This window comes from Thalassophryne amazonica, chromosome 17, assembly GCF_902500255.1.
Source record: "Thalassophryne amazonica chromosome 17, fThaAma1.1, whole genome shotgun sequence".
NCBI classification, from domain to species: Eukaryota; Metazoa; Chordata; class Actinopteri; order Batrachoidiformes; family Batrachoididae; genus Thalassophryne; species Thalassophryne amazonica.
Genome location: NC_047119.1, coordinates 18,922,522 through 18,935,222, shown reverse-complemented (window position 1 = coordinate 18,935,222; position 12,701 = coordinate 18,922,522). Strand labels below are relative to the sequence as shown.

Sequence of the window (12,701 nt, the reverse complement as noted above, 5' to 3'; positions counted from 1 at the left end):
GTACTATACGGTAGATCTGTCTGGAGTAGACTGCTCTCAAAACTGGAAGACTAGTGAAGGAGGCTTCCAAAAATACTCAGACAAGGCTGAATCTGGTCCAGGTTCCTGTGGTCATGACTGGAAGAGAACTGTCTCCCTTTCCCGAGACGCCCGGGTTTGCAGAATCACTTTGAGGCTGACAGAAAGTCATTCTCTATGGTCTCTGCAAACTCCTCTCAGTTTGTGTTGCCCTTCTGGCCTGCCAGTATTGAGTTCGGAGACCTCTGTGCCAACCAGACCCAAAAGATCTTCTTCAGCCTAATGGCTTCCCTTACTGTGGGTGTCCATCAGCGGGTTCTTGGCCACAGCTCAAGTTACCTCAGTAATGGAAGCCACTCCTGACCATGGACCGCTCCGCTTCCATATCCCCAGCCTCCCTCAGGATGTAGGACAAGTTTCTTCTGAGGTGTTAGTTGAAGGCTGTCCGGACATGCTCTTCCACTAAATATTCTCAGAAAACCTCCAACCCCCTTCACTCATGTGTCCAAGACACAGGTCTGGTGACAATTACAAAATCAATCATCAGTTTTTGACCTAGGGTGCTCTGGTATCAAGTGTACTTAAGAACACCCTTGTGCTTGAACAAGGTGTCCATTATGGACAATCCAATTCCAGCACAGAAGTCAAACAACAAATCACCGTTCAGATTCAGATCAGGGGAGTCCTTCCTCCCAATAATTCCCTGCAGTTTCTGCATCATTGCCCACGTGAGCATTGAAGTCCCCCAGCAGAAACCTTCTTCAGGATCCCACATAGAGTCTCCAAGAAGGCTGGATACTGTGAACTGCGATTTGGTGCATATGCAGAATCAACAGTCAGATTCCCCTCTGCAACACAGTCGCATTGAGGCAGCCCTCGCGTTCACCAGGGGGAAACTCCAAAATAACAGAACTCAGCCAGGGACGTGTGAGTATCCCCACACCCAGTCTGGCTCCTTTTCAGGAGTTGCTTCCTGAGCCAGTGCTGTGCGTGGAGGTGAAACCAACTATTTCCTATTTCTATTTGGATTGTGCAACAAAGATAAAATTAATAAAAAAATTTATGCACAGCTGAAATTTGTGAAAACCGTTTATTAAACATGCATATCCACTTACTGTTTGAGGGATGCATAGGCTCATGCACTTCCTGGTGTATTTTTGATGACTTCAGTCTGAGACTTTGAACAAATTATATAAACGTTTTAAAAATTCAAACCCAATTCCCATTGCGTTTAATTTATAAATTAAAAATTATGCACATACACAAACTCTGAGCTTTCATAAACATGAAACCTCTGCCCGGGTTTTTTTTGGATAAACTAATATTTTACAGGTTTATGATGAAAAATGTAGTGTGCATCCATGTCATTTGCAAAGTATATTTATCTTGTTGTGTAATAATGGCTTTTCAACATTGTCAAACAGAACTATGCACTTGTGGTACTGAAGCCTCTATAATAATAATAGCCTTTATTTGTCATTGTACATACATACAATGAAATTTGTCTTCTGCATTGAACCCATCCTAACTATAACCCTGGCAAAAATTATGGAATCACCGGCCTCGGAGGATGTTCATTCAGTTGTTTAATTTTGTAGAAAAAAAAGCAGATCACAGACATGACACAAAACTAAAGTCATTTCAAATGGTAACTTTCTGGCTTTAAGAAACACTATAAGAAATCAGGAAAAAAAATTGTGTCAGTCAGTAACAGTTACTTTTTTAGACCAAGCAGAGGGAAAAAAATATGTACTCACTCAATTCTGAGGAATAAATTATGGAATCACCCTGTAAATTTTCATCCCCAAAACTAACACCTGCATCAAATCAGATCTGCTCGTTAGTCTGCATCTAAAAAGGAGTGATCACACCTTGGAGAGCTGTTGCACCAAGTGGACTGACATGAATCATGGCTCCAACATTAGAGATGTCAATTGAAACAAAGGAGAGGATTATCAAACTCTTAAAAGAGGGTAAATCATCACGCAATGTTGCGTGTGTGACCTTCACCTGCCCTTCCAGATCAGCCTGTAACATTTTATTTAAAGCTAAAAAAAAAAAAAAAAAAAAAAAAAAAAAAAAAAAACTATCAGGAAGTAAAAAATAATTTAGATCAACTTTAGAAATTTCCTTTCAGTTTGAGCTCAACCCGTTTTGCCCCACTGGCAACAATTGCTGCGAAAATCTGGGCATAAACGGGTTAAGAAGGATAATTTTGGATGATTGTAATACAGAGAAGCCTGAATTACTTTTTTGTGTTCAAAATGGCATAAATGAAAATGTGTAAAAGCCCAAGGAGGGATGAATACTTTTGCAATGCACTGTACTCTGTGTGTGCAATAATGTGTTGTGGCTCCAGTGAACTTTGAGTGATGCAACTCACACACCAAAGCTACACAAGGGTTTGTGGTGGGGAGATTCCACATTGGTGTTTTGTTTGTTGCTTTGATTCATTATAAATAATCAGTTATGCTTCATTTTTTTGCCCCCCACCAGTTGTGTAGCACAGCAAAGGAAGCAAACAGCGACTCAAGTTTGGTGCAGCTGGAAAGTCAAATGTTCTTTTCAAGGTGACACCAGAAGAGATGCACCATTTATTTAGCCATAACAGCTTGAGCTAACCTCAATAATGTGTTTTCCTCCCAAAAATATTTTTAGTTAAAAGGTTCCAAACCCATTTTCCCTTTCAGTGCTTTTTTTTTGTTCCCCTTTGCATCAGCAAAGGTAGTCGTCATCACTGGTGTGGGTGTGTACAAGATAATGCAACAACACTTATTACCCTGTAACGTGATAATTAAGCAAGACATTTGATGTTTTGTGTGGTCAATTTCATTTCATTTAATATACATACAACCATTCCTGCTTTTAAAGCCTGCAACACATTCCAAAAAATGATAATACAGGGGCAGTTTATTTAAAATATAAGGATTAAATCATCACGTTTACTGCCAGTTTGCACGATATGGGTCAGGGGATGGATACATGAACATTTCCAAGTCACTGAATAGGTCTTGGACGTCTTGGCATGTAGAGTCCCGTTACAGATTTTTTTGTTTTCTCGTCACGAGCAGAGTGGTCATTCCTTGAGTGCAAGTGTGTTCTGTATTCACCTCTGCAGAGCAAATAGGGGAGACCAGTTGGTTGCACCACTATTTATTCTTGCAGTTATTAATGGGGTTTTAGTTAATAATAAAATGTGAATTAAAAATGTAACTTTTTAAGTTTATAGAAGCAAATGAGTTTTAAAATGAACACTTCTACGATACTCATTCTTGTGTTTAAACCACAATTTTTAACCAGATGATTTTTGTTTGATCTCTGTCCATTCTTCATGTAATGTGGAGTTGTATCGGGTGTAACGCTTGTGCCAAATCAACATGCAGATCTATTTTAGATCTGCTGTGATGATCCTCTTTAATGAAAGTAAAATAAAGGAATTTACAGTGCTGAAGTGGGAAGGAAAAACAAGAAACACAAAACATAACCTAACCTTTATGAAAGCTACAAACTCACTAAAGATGATCACCATCAAATTATGACCAGGAACCTTTGTTAAGACATCAGCCTAGGTTGAAACATGTTTAGATATAGTGCTTTCCAACTTTGGTGGTTCAGTGAGTCAATTCAGTAACTGCAACTGAAGAATAAATAAATACATAAGGAGAATGCTCAATGCCACAATGTAAGTGTCTTATTTTACAAGACATACAGAACCAAACTGTATTTCTTAAAAACTGATGTAAATGACTTCAAAGACATATTCAGTGACTTGGAAATGTTTAAGTATCCATCCCCTGACTTATCTAAAGAAAACTGGTTGTAAAAGGGATGACTTACTGTAAAATTCATCAAAGGGTACCAATAACTGTGTCCAGTATACATTGTTAGTATTTTTTGTTTCAACTTATGAAACCATTGTTTCGTTGTTGTTGCCAAATAAATATTTTGATCAAACAAAATTGCTCTGTATGTATTTATTTCTGACCATATAATAAAATGTGTACATAAAATATAGGGGTATTGAGATATTGGAACTAGCTGAACACATTTATTCCACATTAGTTCCCGACTTCCGCAGACACAAATGATATGCCCATCAGTCAGGAAACTTGCACAGTTCAAAGAAAACTGGCATTTAAAAAAAAGGCACCAAGAAGGGCCCATTCTCAAATTGAATGACATTTAATTATATAACAGCATACAAAAAAAAAACAAAAAAACATTTAATTACATCGTCCCACATTCAGTCACACAAACTAATAAACCTCGTTGTCACAGCCTCTTTAATCTCATTTGACATGATCACAAGTTATTATTAGACACAGTTCAGCCTTTCTATGAACCCAGCAGAAGCAATCTGGAAAGAGCAGATTAACCACTCATTTTTTTCCAGTTGCATTCATAACAGCAAGAACACCCAGCATAAAAACAAATTAGGCACTGATATTTTTTTCATAAATTACCTCAAATTGATCTTTCCAGCAAATGTGTTCTGATGCCGTCAACTCACCAAATTCTAAAAGACAAAACTTGTGCTGCAAAATGAGCTGTAGTTTAAATGAAGCTGATTCCACTGTGGTCCTCTCAAGTTCATCTTCAGGAGCTAAAAAAAAAAAAAAAAAAAAAAAAAAAAAAAAAAAGGGAACCCCTCCTGAGTCCGCTGGGTGAAAGTTCCAGAACTTCTCTGAAGATTCAGCTCATAATGCCTCCTCTCATGTGTCCTCCATCACTTAACCCGTGCTCTATGAGTTTGATGTCTTCCAAATCATCTTTGATGACACTGATCAAATGACTTAGTCCCTCCTGCTGCTGCTTCAAGTGCTAAAGGCGAGAAACGAACAAGTATTTCAGCTAACGCCAAATATCTATGTGCACAGAGGTCTGGAGCCACCGGATCAGATGTGTAAATGCGTCCAGCCTCACCTGTTTGATTTCTCTCAGGAGATCTGCATCCACGCTGTAGCGCTCTTCTGACCTCACAGCTCCAAAGTGGTTCTGCATTCGGATTTGGGACATCAGCTCATTTAAACGGCCCTAAAAAAATTAAACGTATGACATGAACCGCCAACAACGATCAGGTCTCGCACAGCAGCCTTAAGCCAAAAACAACAAAAAAAAACCCCACAAATGCAAACCAGGATCTAAAGATAAATATCTGACAGAAACCAATTAATTCCTCATGACTGGAAAAATATATCAACATCCACACAAACCTTTACCTTAAACTGTGTGGGCGCATTAAGCTCAGATTGAATGGTGTCCAGCTGCACCCTGAGGTGCTCCTCGTCCACTTGGATAGCATAACCACTTTTCCTTTGAATCTCTTGTTTGATCAATACCTGACCAGTGGAGGTGAAAAGGAGGTACAGTCATTACGTCAGAAAATTAAGAGTTGTTAATAAAGTATGAAAGATATTTGTTCACTACGGAACAGACAGAATAGTCACTGGCTATGGCTGTGTTGCTGAAAGACTTGCTGATGGAACAAAAGCGAAACAGCTACCTGCAGCACTCTGTGTGACAGATCCATCAGTTTCCTCTTGTACTGAGTGACTTTTGCCACCGTAGTTGCCTGGTTCTTCTGCAGTTCACTGATGTCACTGGAGATGATCTGTGATCACAAAGAAAGAGGAAAACATTTAACACGTTCAGCATTTCTACAATAATTAAGTTGATTGTACATTACATCAAGATGTGACAAGAATGTGCATTACACCAGGATCTTACAGAGATGCAGGCATGTGATAGAAATGTACGGATTGTTGAGATGAAACTGCAAAGTGGTGGTTTAAGCATGTTCAAAACTTCAGCGAAGTTCATAAAGTGAACTGCATGGCATTGCATACAAGTTAATCCCAGTTAGAGACACACAGGAGCATGCACACACTTTTGCATGTTCCTACAGCTGAAATTATGTTATCCATTATCAAGTGTGGTTGACAAAAAACCCACAAATGACACAAACGAGCAGTTAGCTGTTCCTCTTACAGCTGTTTTTGTTGTCACTTTAAGTTTAAAGAAAGATGGTACGTAGAACCATAAATCAAACATGCTCCAACATTACACTGCTAAATGGTAAAGGGACCGCATTTATATAGTGCTTTTCCATCTGCATCAGACGCTCAAAGCGCTTTATAATAATGCCTCACATTCACCCCAATATCAGGGTGCTGTCATACAAGGCGCTCACTACACAACGGGAGCAATAGGGGATTAAAGACCTTGCCCAAGCGCCCTTAGTGATTTTCCAGTCAGGCTCGGATTTGAACCGAGGACCTTCTGGTCTCAAGCACAACGCCTTAACCACTAGAACATCACCTCCCTGCTGATAAGTAATAGTTTCCAACAGGTTGAGAATTTATTTGTGGTTATGGGCAGCGTGACATTTTTAACAGGAGAGTTTACGTACGCTCAGTCAGAATTGTGGGACATTGGAGATGTTTAAATCAAATTTGAAACTGCAAAACAGAGAAGAAACTGGTTTTACACAATTTGAGCAAGAGTGGATCATTTTTATTTTTGGTTCTACTCACTCTAAGTATTTTATCAGTTTAACAAATAGATGGCTGAGATGTATGTGCACACGTTAAGGAAAACCTTTAAGCACCTTCATGAGCAAGTTGTGCACATACATACACACACACACACACAAAAAAAAAAATCACATTTACAGCATATTTCTATGACACTTAAATACTGTCTTTACGTGAAAGTGATTTTATAACTGTATTCAGCTATGAGTAAAGTGACGAGAAGTCATTTGAAGAGTATGAAACATACAAGGAGCAGCCAGCAGAACAGGAGGGTGAGAAACAGGAGCTGTGCTCCTGAATCACTTGTTGAGGCCAGAAAGCTCCACACTCCAAACACTTTCTTCAAAAACCATGCATAAACATGAAAATCTGCCAGAGGTGATGCATGCTGTGTGAATCACGGGTGTGATGAGGTGTGTGGGGCTGGTGGATGAATACTGTAAGTTCCTGGAAAAGGTCAGATTTTATCTTCCTGCATGGGTTTCAATTTTCCTCGGCGGGCCGCCCGACTAGTACAGCCTATGTATAGATAACACTGAGTAAACACCGCACCAGTGTCCAGCCTTCATCAACATTCATACGACAGACTGCGAGCAATAACAATACAACAGTGTTATCACTCACATCCAAACGAGTCTGGTGCTGTTTAGTCATCTGCTCCTGGATCTGCAATCTGTGAAGCAGCTCTTTAAAACCAACCATGGGCACTGGGATGAATCTGAAGAAAAAACAAAAAACAAAAAATTAAAATCACAATAAGGCTTATAAAGAAAGTAAACAAGAAAAAATGACTCCTTTGGAACAATGTTAGTCACTGGTCAAAAACTTCTACGTCCCATTTCTGTTCTACTCTAAACTAACCAGGTGTGACCAAGACTAGAAATCAGAAAAAACATTAGTTGGGGGAGGTGATGGTCTAGTGGTGAAGCGAAGGGCTTGAGACCAGAGGATCCTCGGTTCAAATCCCAGCCTGAACAGAAAATCACTAAGGGCCCTTGGGCAAGATCCTTAATCCCCTAGCTGCTCCTAGTGTGCAGTGAGTACCTTTCATGGCAGCACCCTCACATCGGAGTGAATGTGAGGCATTATTTGTAAAGCAGTTTGAGCATCTGATGCAGATGGAAAAGTGCTATATAAATGCACTGCATTAGTTCATTTTAATGTTATGGCTAGACATGTACTACTACAGTATTGTGCAAAAACAAAACAACAACAAACCTGCAGGTAGGAACAGAGCACATGTGACAAAATTCAAACACTCTGGCCTTATTTCCAATCAGTTACAAAACAAAGATTTTATTTACATTTTCACAAACATTCTTTGACAAGGTGTGTATCTTGCTGAATCACTTAATATTTAACAATAAATGTCTGACAACATGCACTGAATGGGGTGACATCAACTGCTGTGCATCAGTTTCAAGTTAAGTGCGTGTTACACACTCTAATCATCCAACAGATTGTGTGGGCTCTTTAGAAATGCTTGCAATTTTAAACTGCAAGATGAAATTTTTACTATACGTAAATCACATAATTTACTTGGCAAGTATTACCTAAAATGGCATTTCATTCTTTTTAAAGATGATTATCCACATTTAGTTCGTCCCTTCGGCTGCTCCCTTGTTTTCACTTGGGGTCGCCACAGTAGATCCAAGGTGGATCTGCATTTTGATTTGGCACATACACTCAACAAAAATATAAACGCAATACTTTTGGTTTTGCTCCCATTTTGTATGAGATGAACTCAAAGATCTAAAACTTTTCCACATACACAATATCACCATTTCCCTCAAATATTGTTCACAAACCAGTCTAAATCTGTGATAGTGAGCACTTCTCCTTTGCTGAGATAATCCATCCCACCTCACAGGTGTGCCATATCAAGATGCTGATTAGACACCATGATTAGTGCACAGGTGTGCCTTAGACTGCCCACAATAAAAGGCCACTCTGAAAGGTGCAGTTTTGTTTTATTGGGGGGGGATACCAGTCAGTATCTGGTGTGACCACCATTTGCCTCATGCAGTGCAACACATCTCCTTCGCATAGAGTTGATCAGGTTGTCAATTGTGGCCTGTGGAATGTTGGTCCACTCCTCTTCAATGGCTGTGCGAAGTTGCTGGATATTGGCAGGAACTGGTACACGCTGTCGTATACGCCAGTTCAGAGCATCCCAAACATGCTCAATGGGTGAAATATCCGGTGAGTATGCCGGCCATGCAAGAACTGGGACATTTTCAGCTTCCAAGAATTGTGTAAAGATCCTTGCAACATGGGGCCGTGCATTATCCTGCTGCAACAGGAGGTGATGTTCTTGGATGTATGGCACAACAATGGGCCTCAGGATCTCGTCACGGTATCTCTGTGCATTCAAAATGCCATCAATAAAATGCACCTGTGTTCTTCGTCCATAACAGACGGCTGCCCATACCATAACCCCACCGCCACCATGGGCCACTCGATCCACAACATTGACATCAGAAAACCGCTCACCCACACGACGCCACACACGCTGTCTGCCATCTGCCCTGAACAGTGTGAACCGGGATTCATCCGTGAAGAGAACACCTCTCCAACGTGCCAAACGCCAGCGAATGTGAGCATTTGCCCACTCAAGTCGGTTACGATCTTGGAGGTGAACATGCTGGATGTGGAGGTCCTGGGCTGGTGTGGTTACACGTGGTCTGCGGTTGTGAGGCTGGTTGGATGTACCGCCAAATTCTCTGAAACGCCTTTGGAGACGGCTTATGGTAGAGAAATGAACATTCAATACACGAGCAACAGCTCTAGTTGACATTCCTGCTGTCAGCATGCCAATTGCACGCTCCCTCAAATCTTGCGACATCTGTGGCATTGTGCTGTGTGATAAAACTGCACCTTTCAGAGTGGCCTTTTATTGTGGGCAGTCTAAGGCACACCTGTGCACTAATCATGGTGTCTAATCAGCATCTTGATATGGCACACCTGTGAGGTGGGATGGATTATCTCAACAAAGGAGAAGTGCTCACTATCACAGATTTAGACTGGTTTGTGAACAATATTTGAGGGAAATGGTGATATTGTGTATGTGGAAAAAGTTTTAGATCTTTGAGTTCATCTCATACAAAATGGGAGCAAAACCAAAAGTGTTGCATTTATATTTTTGTTGAGTGTATTTTATGCCAGATGCCCTTCCTGACGCAAATCCACATTAGGTGGAGAAATGTGGCAGGGGTGGGGTTTGAACCAGGAACCATATTTATTTTATTTTACTCTAACTGGACCCCAAAGTCTGATGCTCAGTGATTTTGCTGCAATGCTGGCAGTCTTGGCATGCAGAAACAAGAGCAATTACAGATTTCTGATGTCTGCCAATCTGGATCCAGATCAAAATTCAGTGGAGTCTTCCATGGCCTAATATCCATCTGTGGTGCAAATTTGGTGAGACTCCTGTGGTTCAACAGGCTCCTTACTCTCCTGATATGGCCCCTTGTGACTTCTTTCTGTTCCCCAAACTCAAGAGGCCACTGAAAGGAATGAGATTTCAGACAAGAGAGGACATTATGACTGCAACGACAGCCGAGCTAAATTCCATTTCGAAAGAGGCTTTCTCGAAATGCTTCCAACAATGGCGGCACCGCTGGGAGAAGTGTGTGGAGTCCCAAGGAGGCTACTTTGAGGGTGATTATGTTTCCAACGCTCCAGGTATGACAGTTTTTTTTCCCCGGCCAAAGGTCGGATACTTTTCTAACAGACCGCGTACACACACTCAAATTTCAAGTGCAAACTTGAAAAGCAAGTTTTAATTTCTGTAAAAGCCTAAACAATGAATAAAATCACAATTTCTGCAGGAGGAGTTAATGGTCTTTTGAATGCTACATACATATGGGGGGCAGAGCATTCCGTTTTGACATCTGTTAATACGAGGTCTGTTAGAAAAGTATCCGACCTCTTTATTTTTTTCAAAAACCTGATGGATTTGAATCACGTGTGCTTGCATGAGCCAACCTTGAACCTTCATGCGCATGCGTGACCTGTCAGTTGCGTCATTTGCTTGTAAGCAGCCTTTGTGTGAGGATGGATGGAGTCTCTCGTCATTTTTTCTTTGCAAGGAAATGGGGTAATGACTGGAGCAGCGCGACTGCATCAAATTTTGCCACAAACTGGGCGACAGCCAGGTGGAAACCATTTGGATTATTCAGATGCCTTTCGGTGACAATCCTCTGGGCATCACAGATTAAGCAGCGGTACAACCGGTTTAAAGACGGCCGCACAACGGTGGAGAGCGCGCTGCGCTCCGATCAGCATCAACACACTGAAACGACCGGATCATTTCCAAAGTGAACGCTGTGGTGATGTGGGACCGTAGTGTGACTAGCCGAGAAATTGCGGAAGAGGTGGACATCAGCACTTTTTCGGCACATTCCACTGTGAAAGAAGATTTTGCCATGAAAAGAGTGACGGCGAAATTCATCGGCACGAAGCTGATGGCGCAGCAACAGCACCTCCGTGAAGTCTCGTAGGACATGTTGTAACATGCCCTGACATGACCAGCTTGTCCACAATTTCTCGGATAGTCACACGACTGAAAAGCCACCGAAAGCCGTCTAAAGCTTCCGAATGGTTGACTAGCTGGGCATGTTACAACATGTCCTGTGAGGCTTCATCACGGAGGCGCTGTTGCTGCGCCATCAGCTTTGTGCCGATGAATTTCGCCGCCACTCTTTTCATGGCAAAATCTTCTTTCACAGTGGAATGTGCCGAAAAAGTGCTGATGTCCACCTCTTCCGCAATTTCTCGGATAATCACATGACGGTCCCACATCATCACAGCGTTCACTTTGGAAATGATCCGGCCGTTTCAGCGTGTTGATGCCGATCGGAGCGCAGCTCGCTCTCCACCGTTGTGCGGCCGTCTTTAAACCGCTTGTACCGCTCCTTAATCTGTGTGATGCCCAGAGGATCGTCACCGAAAGCTGTTTGAATAATCGGAATGGTTTCCACCTGGCTGTCGCCCAGTTTGTGGCAAAATTTGATGCAGTCGCGCTGCTCCAGTTGTTCCGCCATTTCCTTGCAAAGAAAAAACGACGAGAGAACAACACCCATCCTCACACAAAGGCTGCTTACAAGCAAATGACGCAACCAACAGGCGTGAAAAAAAATCATGCATGCGCACGAAGGTTCAAGGTTGGCTGATGCAAGCACACGTGATTCAAATCCATCACGTTTTTGAAAAAATTAAAAAGGTCGGATACTTTTCTAACAGACCTCGTATAAAGTTTGCCCCTTTTTGATACAGATTTTTACTCAAACGCAAAAGCATACCAATTCACATTTAACTGTATGATCTTAACTGTTTCTTACTTACAAATACCGTGACAGCTGATCTATAAAGTGCTAACAGTAAACCGTAAACTAATGCTCTTAACATACTTTTCGGGGTCAGGGTTGTCCACTTTGGCCTGCTCCCAAATGATGGGGTCCACACCTGGTAATACAAGACCACATCATCGGCTCTTATTCACTCATTTATAACAACAAAGTGAGGCAAGTGTGCACAAATACAGGCGTTTACCTGCAGGAGGATTTTGCAGTAACTGTTTGAGCTGTGTGGGAGAGAGCTCGGTGCGTGTGACAGATGTAGCCACGCCAAGCTGTGTGAGCTGGACCTTGATGTTGCCTTGCTCTAGGTAGCTGAAGAGCGTGCTGGCCGGGATCCGCTTGGAGGTGCCATTAGGAGAACGCTCCACTACATAAATGATCACCTCTGTCCTGAGTACAAAAACAGAAAATCAATAACTGTAAAAACAGCCTCAGATAAACAATTTACATTAAATATGTAGACAGACGGTGCATATTATGTTGCACTTCAATTACTCAGTTTTGTCAGCTCCAAATCTTTACCATCTTCTTTTTTTTTTTTTTTTAGAAGATAAAGCACTATGGAACAAACAAGACACAGACACTCACTGGTCATTAGGCAGGGCTTTGACACCATCTACATTGACGGAGAGTGTCTGGTTGGTACCCAGGACCTTGTGGAGAGATTCAACCAGCTGCTGCTGCTGAGCCCGAACATCAGCTTCCTTTTTATTAAGAACCAGGACCACTAAGCCATCCTCATCCTTACTAACGGGGACACAGCTGTAACCCACGGCCTAAAAAAAATTAA

The 12,701-nt window shown here is 41.6% G+C and overlaps 1 protein-coding gene across 3 annotated transcripts in view; it reads right to left on the bottom strand.

Annotated features, from left to right (window-relative positions):
- Positions 1-4,178: 4,178 nt before the first annotated feature.
- nup54 (nucleoporin 54) overlaps positions 4,179-12,701 on the bottom strand; it is a 38,882-nt gene continuing 30,359 nt past the window's right edge. For 2 of the 3 annotated variants that reach the window (XM_034192933.1, XM_034192934.1), the window contains 8 exons: positions 12,500-12,687; positions 12,105-12,301; positions 11,963-12,017; positions 7,176-7,269; positions 5,522-5,629; positions 5,238-5,357; positions 4,942-5,052; positions 4,698-4,839 (listed from right to left, as the gene is read on the bottom strand). In XM_034192933.1, the coding sequence (XP_034048824.1) occupies positions 4,711-4,839; positions 4,942-5,052; positions 5,238-5,357; positions 5,522-5,629; positions 7,176-7,269; positions 11,963-12,017; positions 12,105-12,301; positions 12,500-12,687 (1,002 nt within the window). In that variant the 3' untranslated portion in view covers positions 4,698-4,710. Of the gene's footprint in view, positions 4,840-4,941; positions 5,053-5,237; positions 5,358-5,521; positions 5,630-7,175; positions 7,270-11,962; positions 12,018-12,104; positions 12,302-12,499; positions 12,688-12,701 lie in introns of all 3 variants that reach the window. The other variant, XM_034192932.1, reaches the window with a different exon arrangement.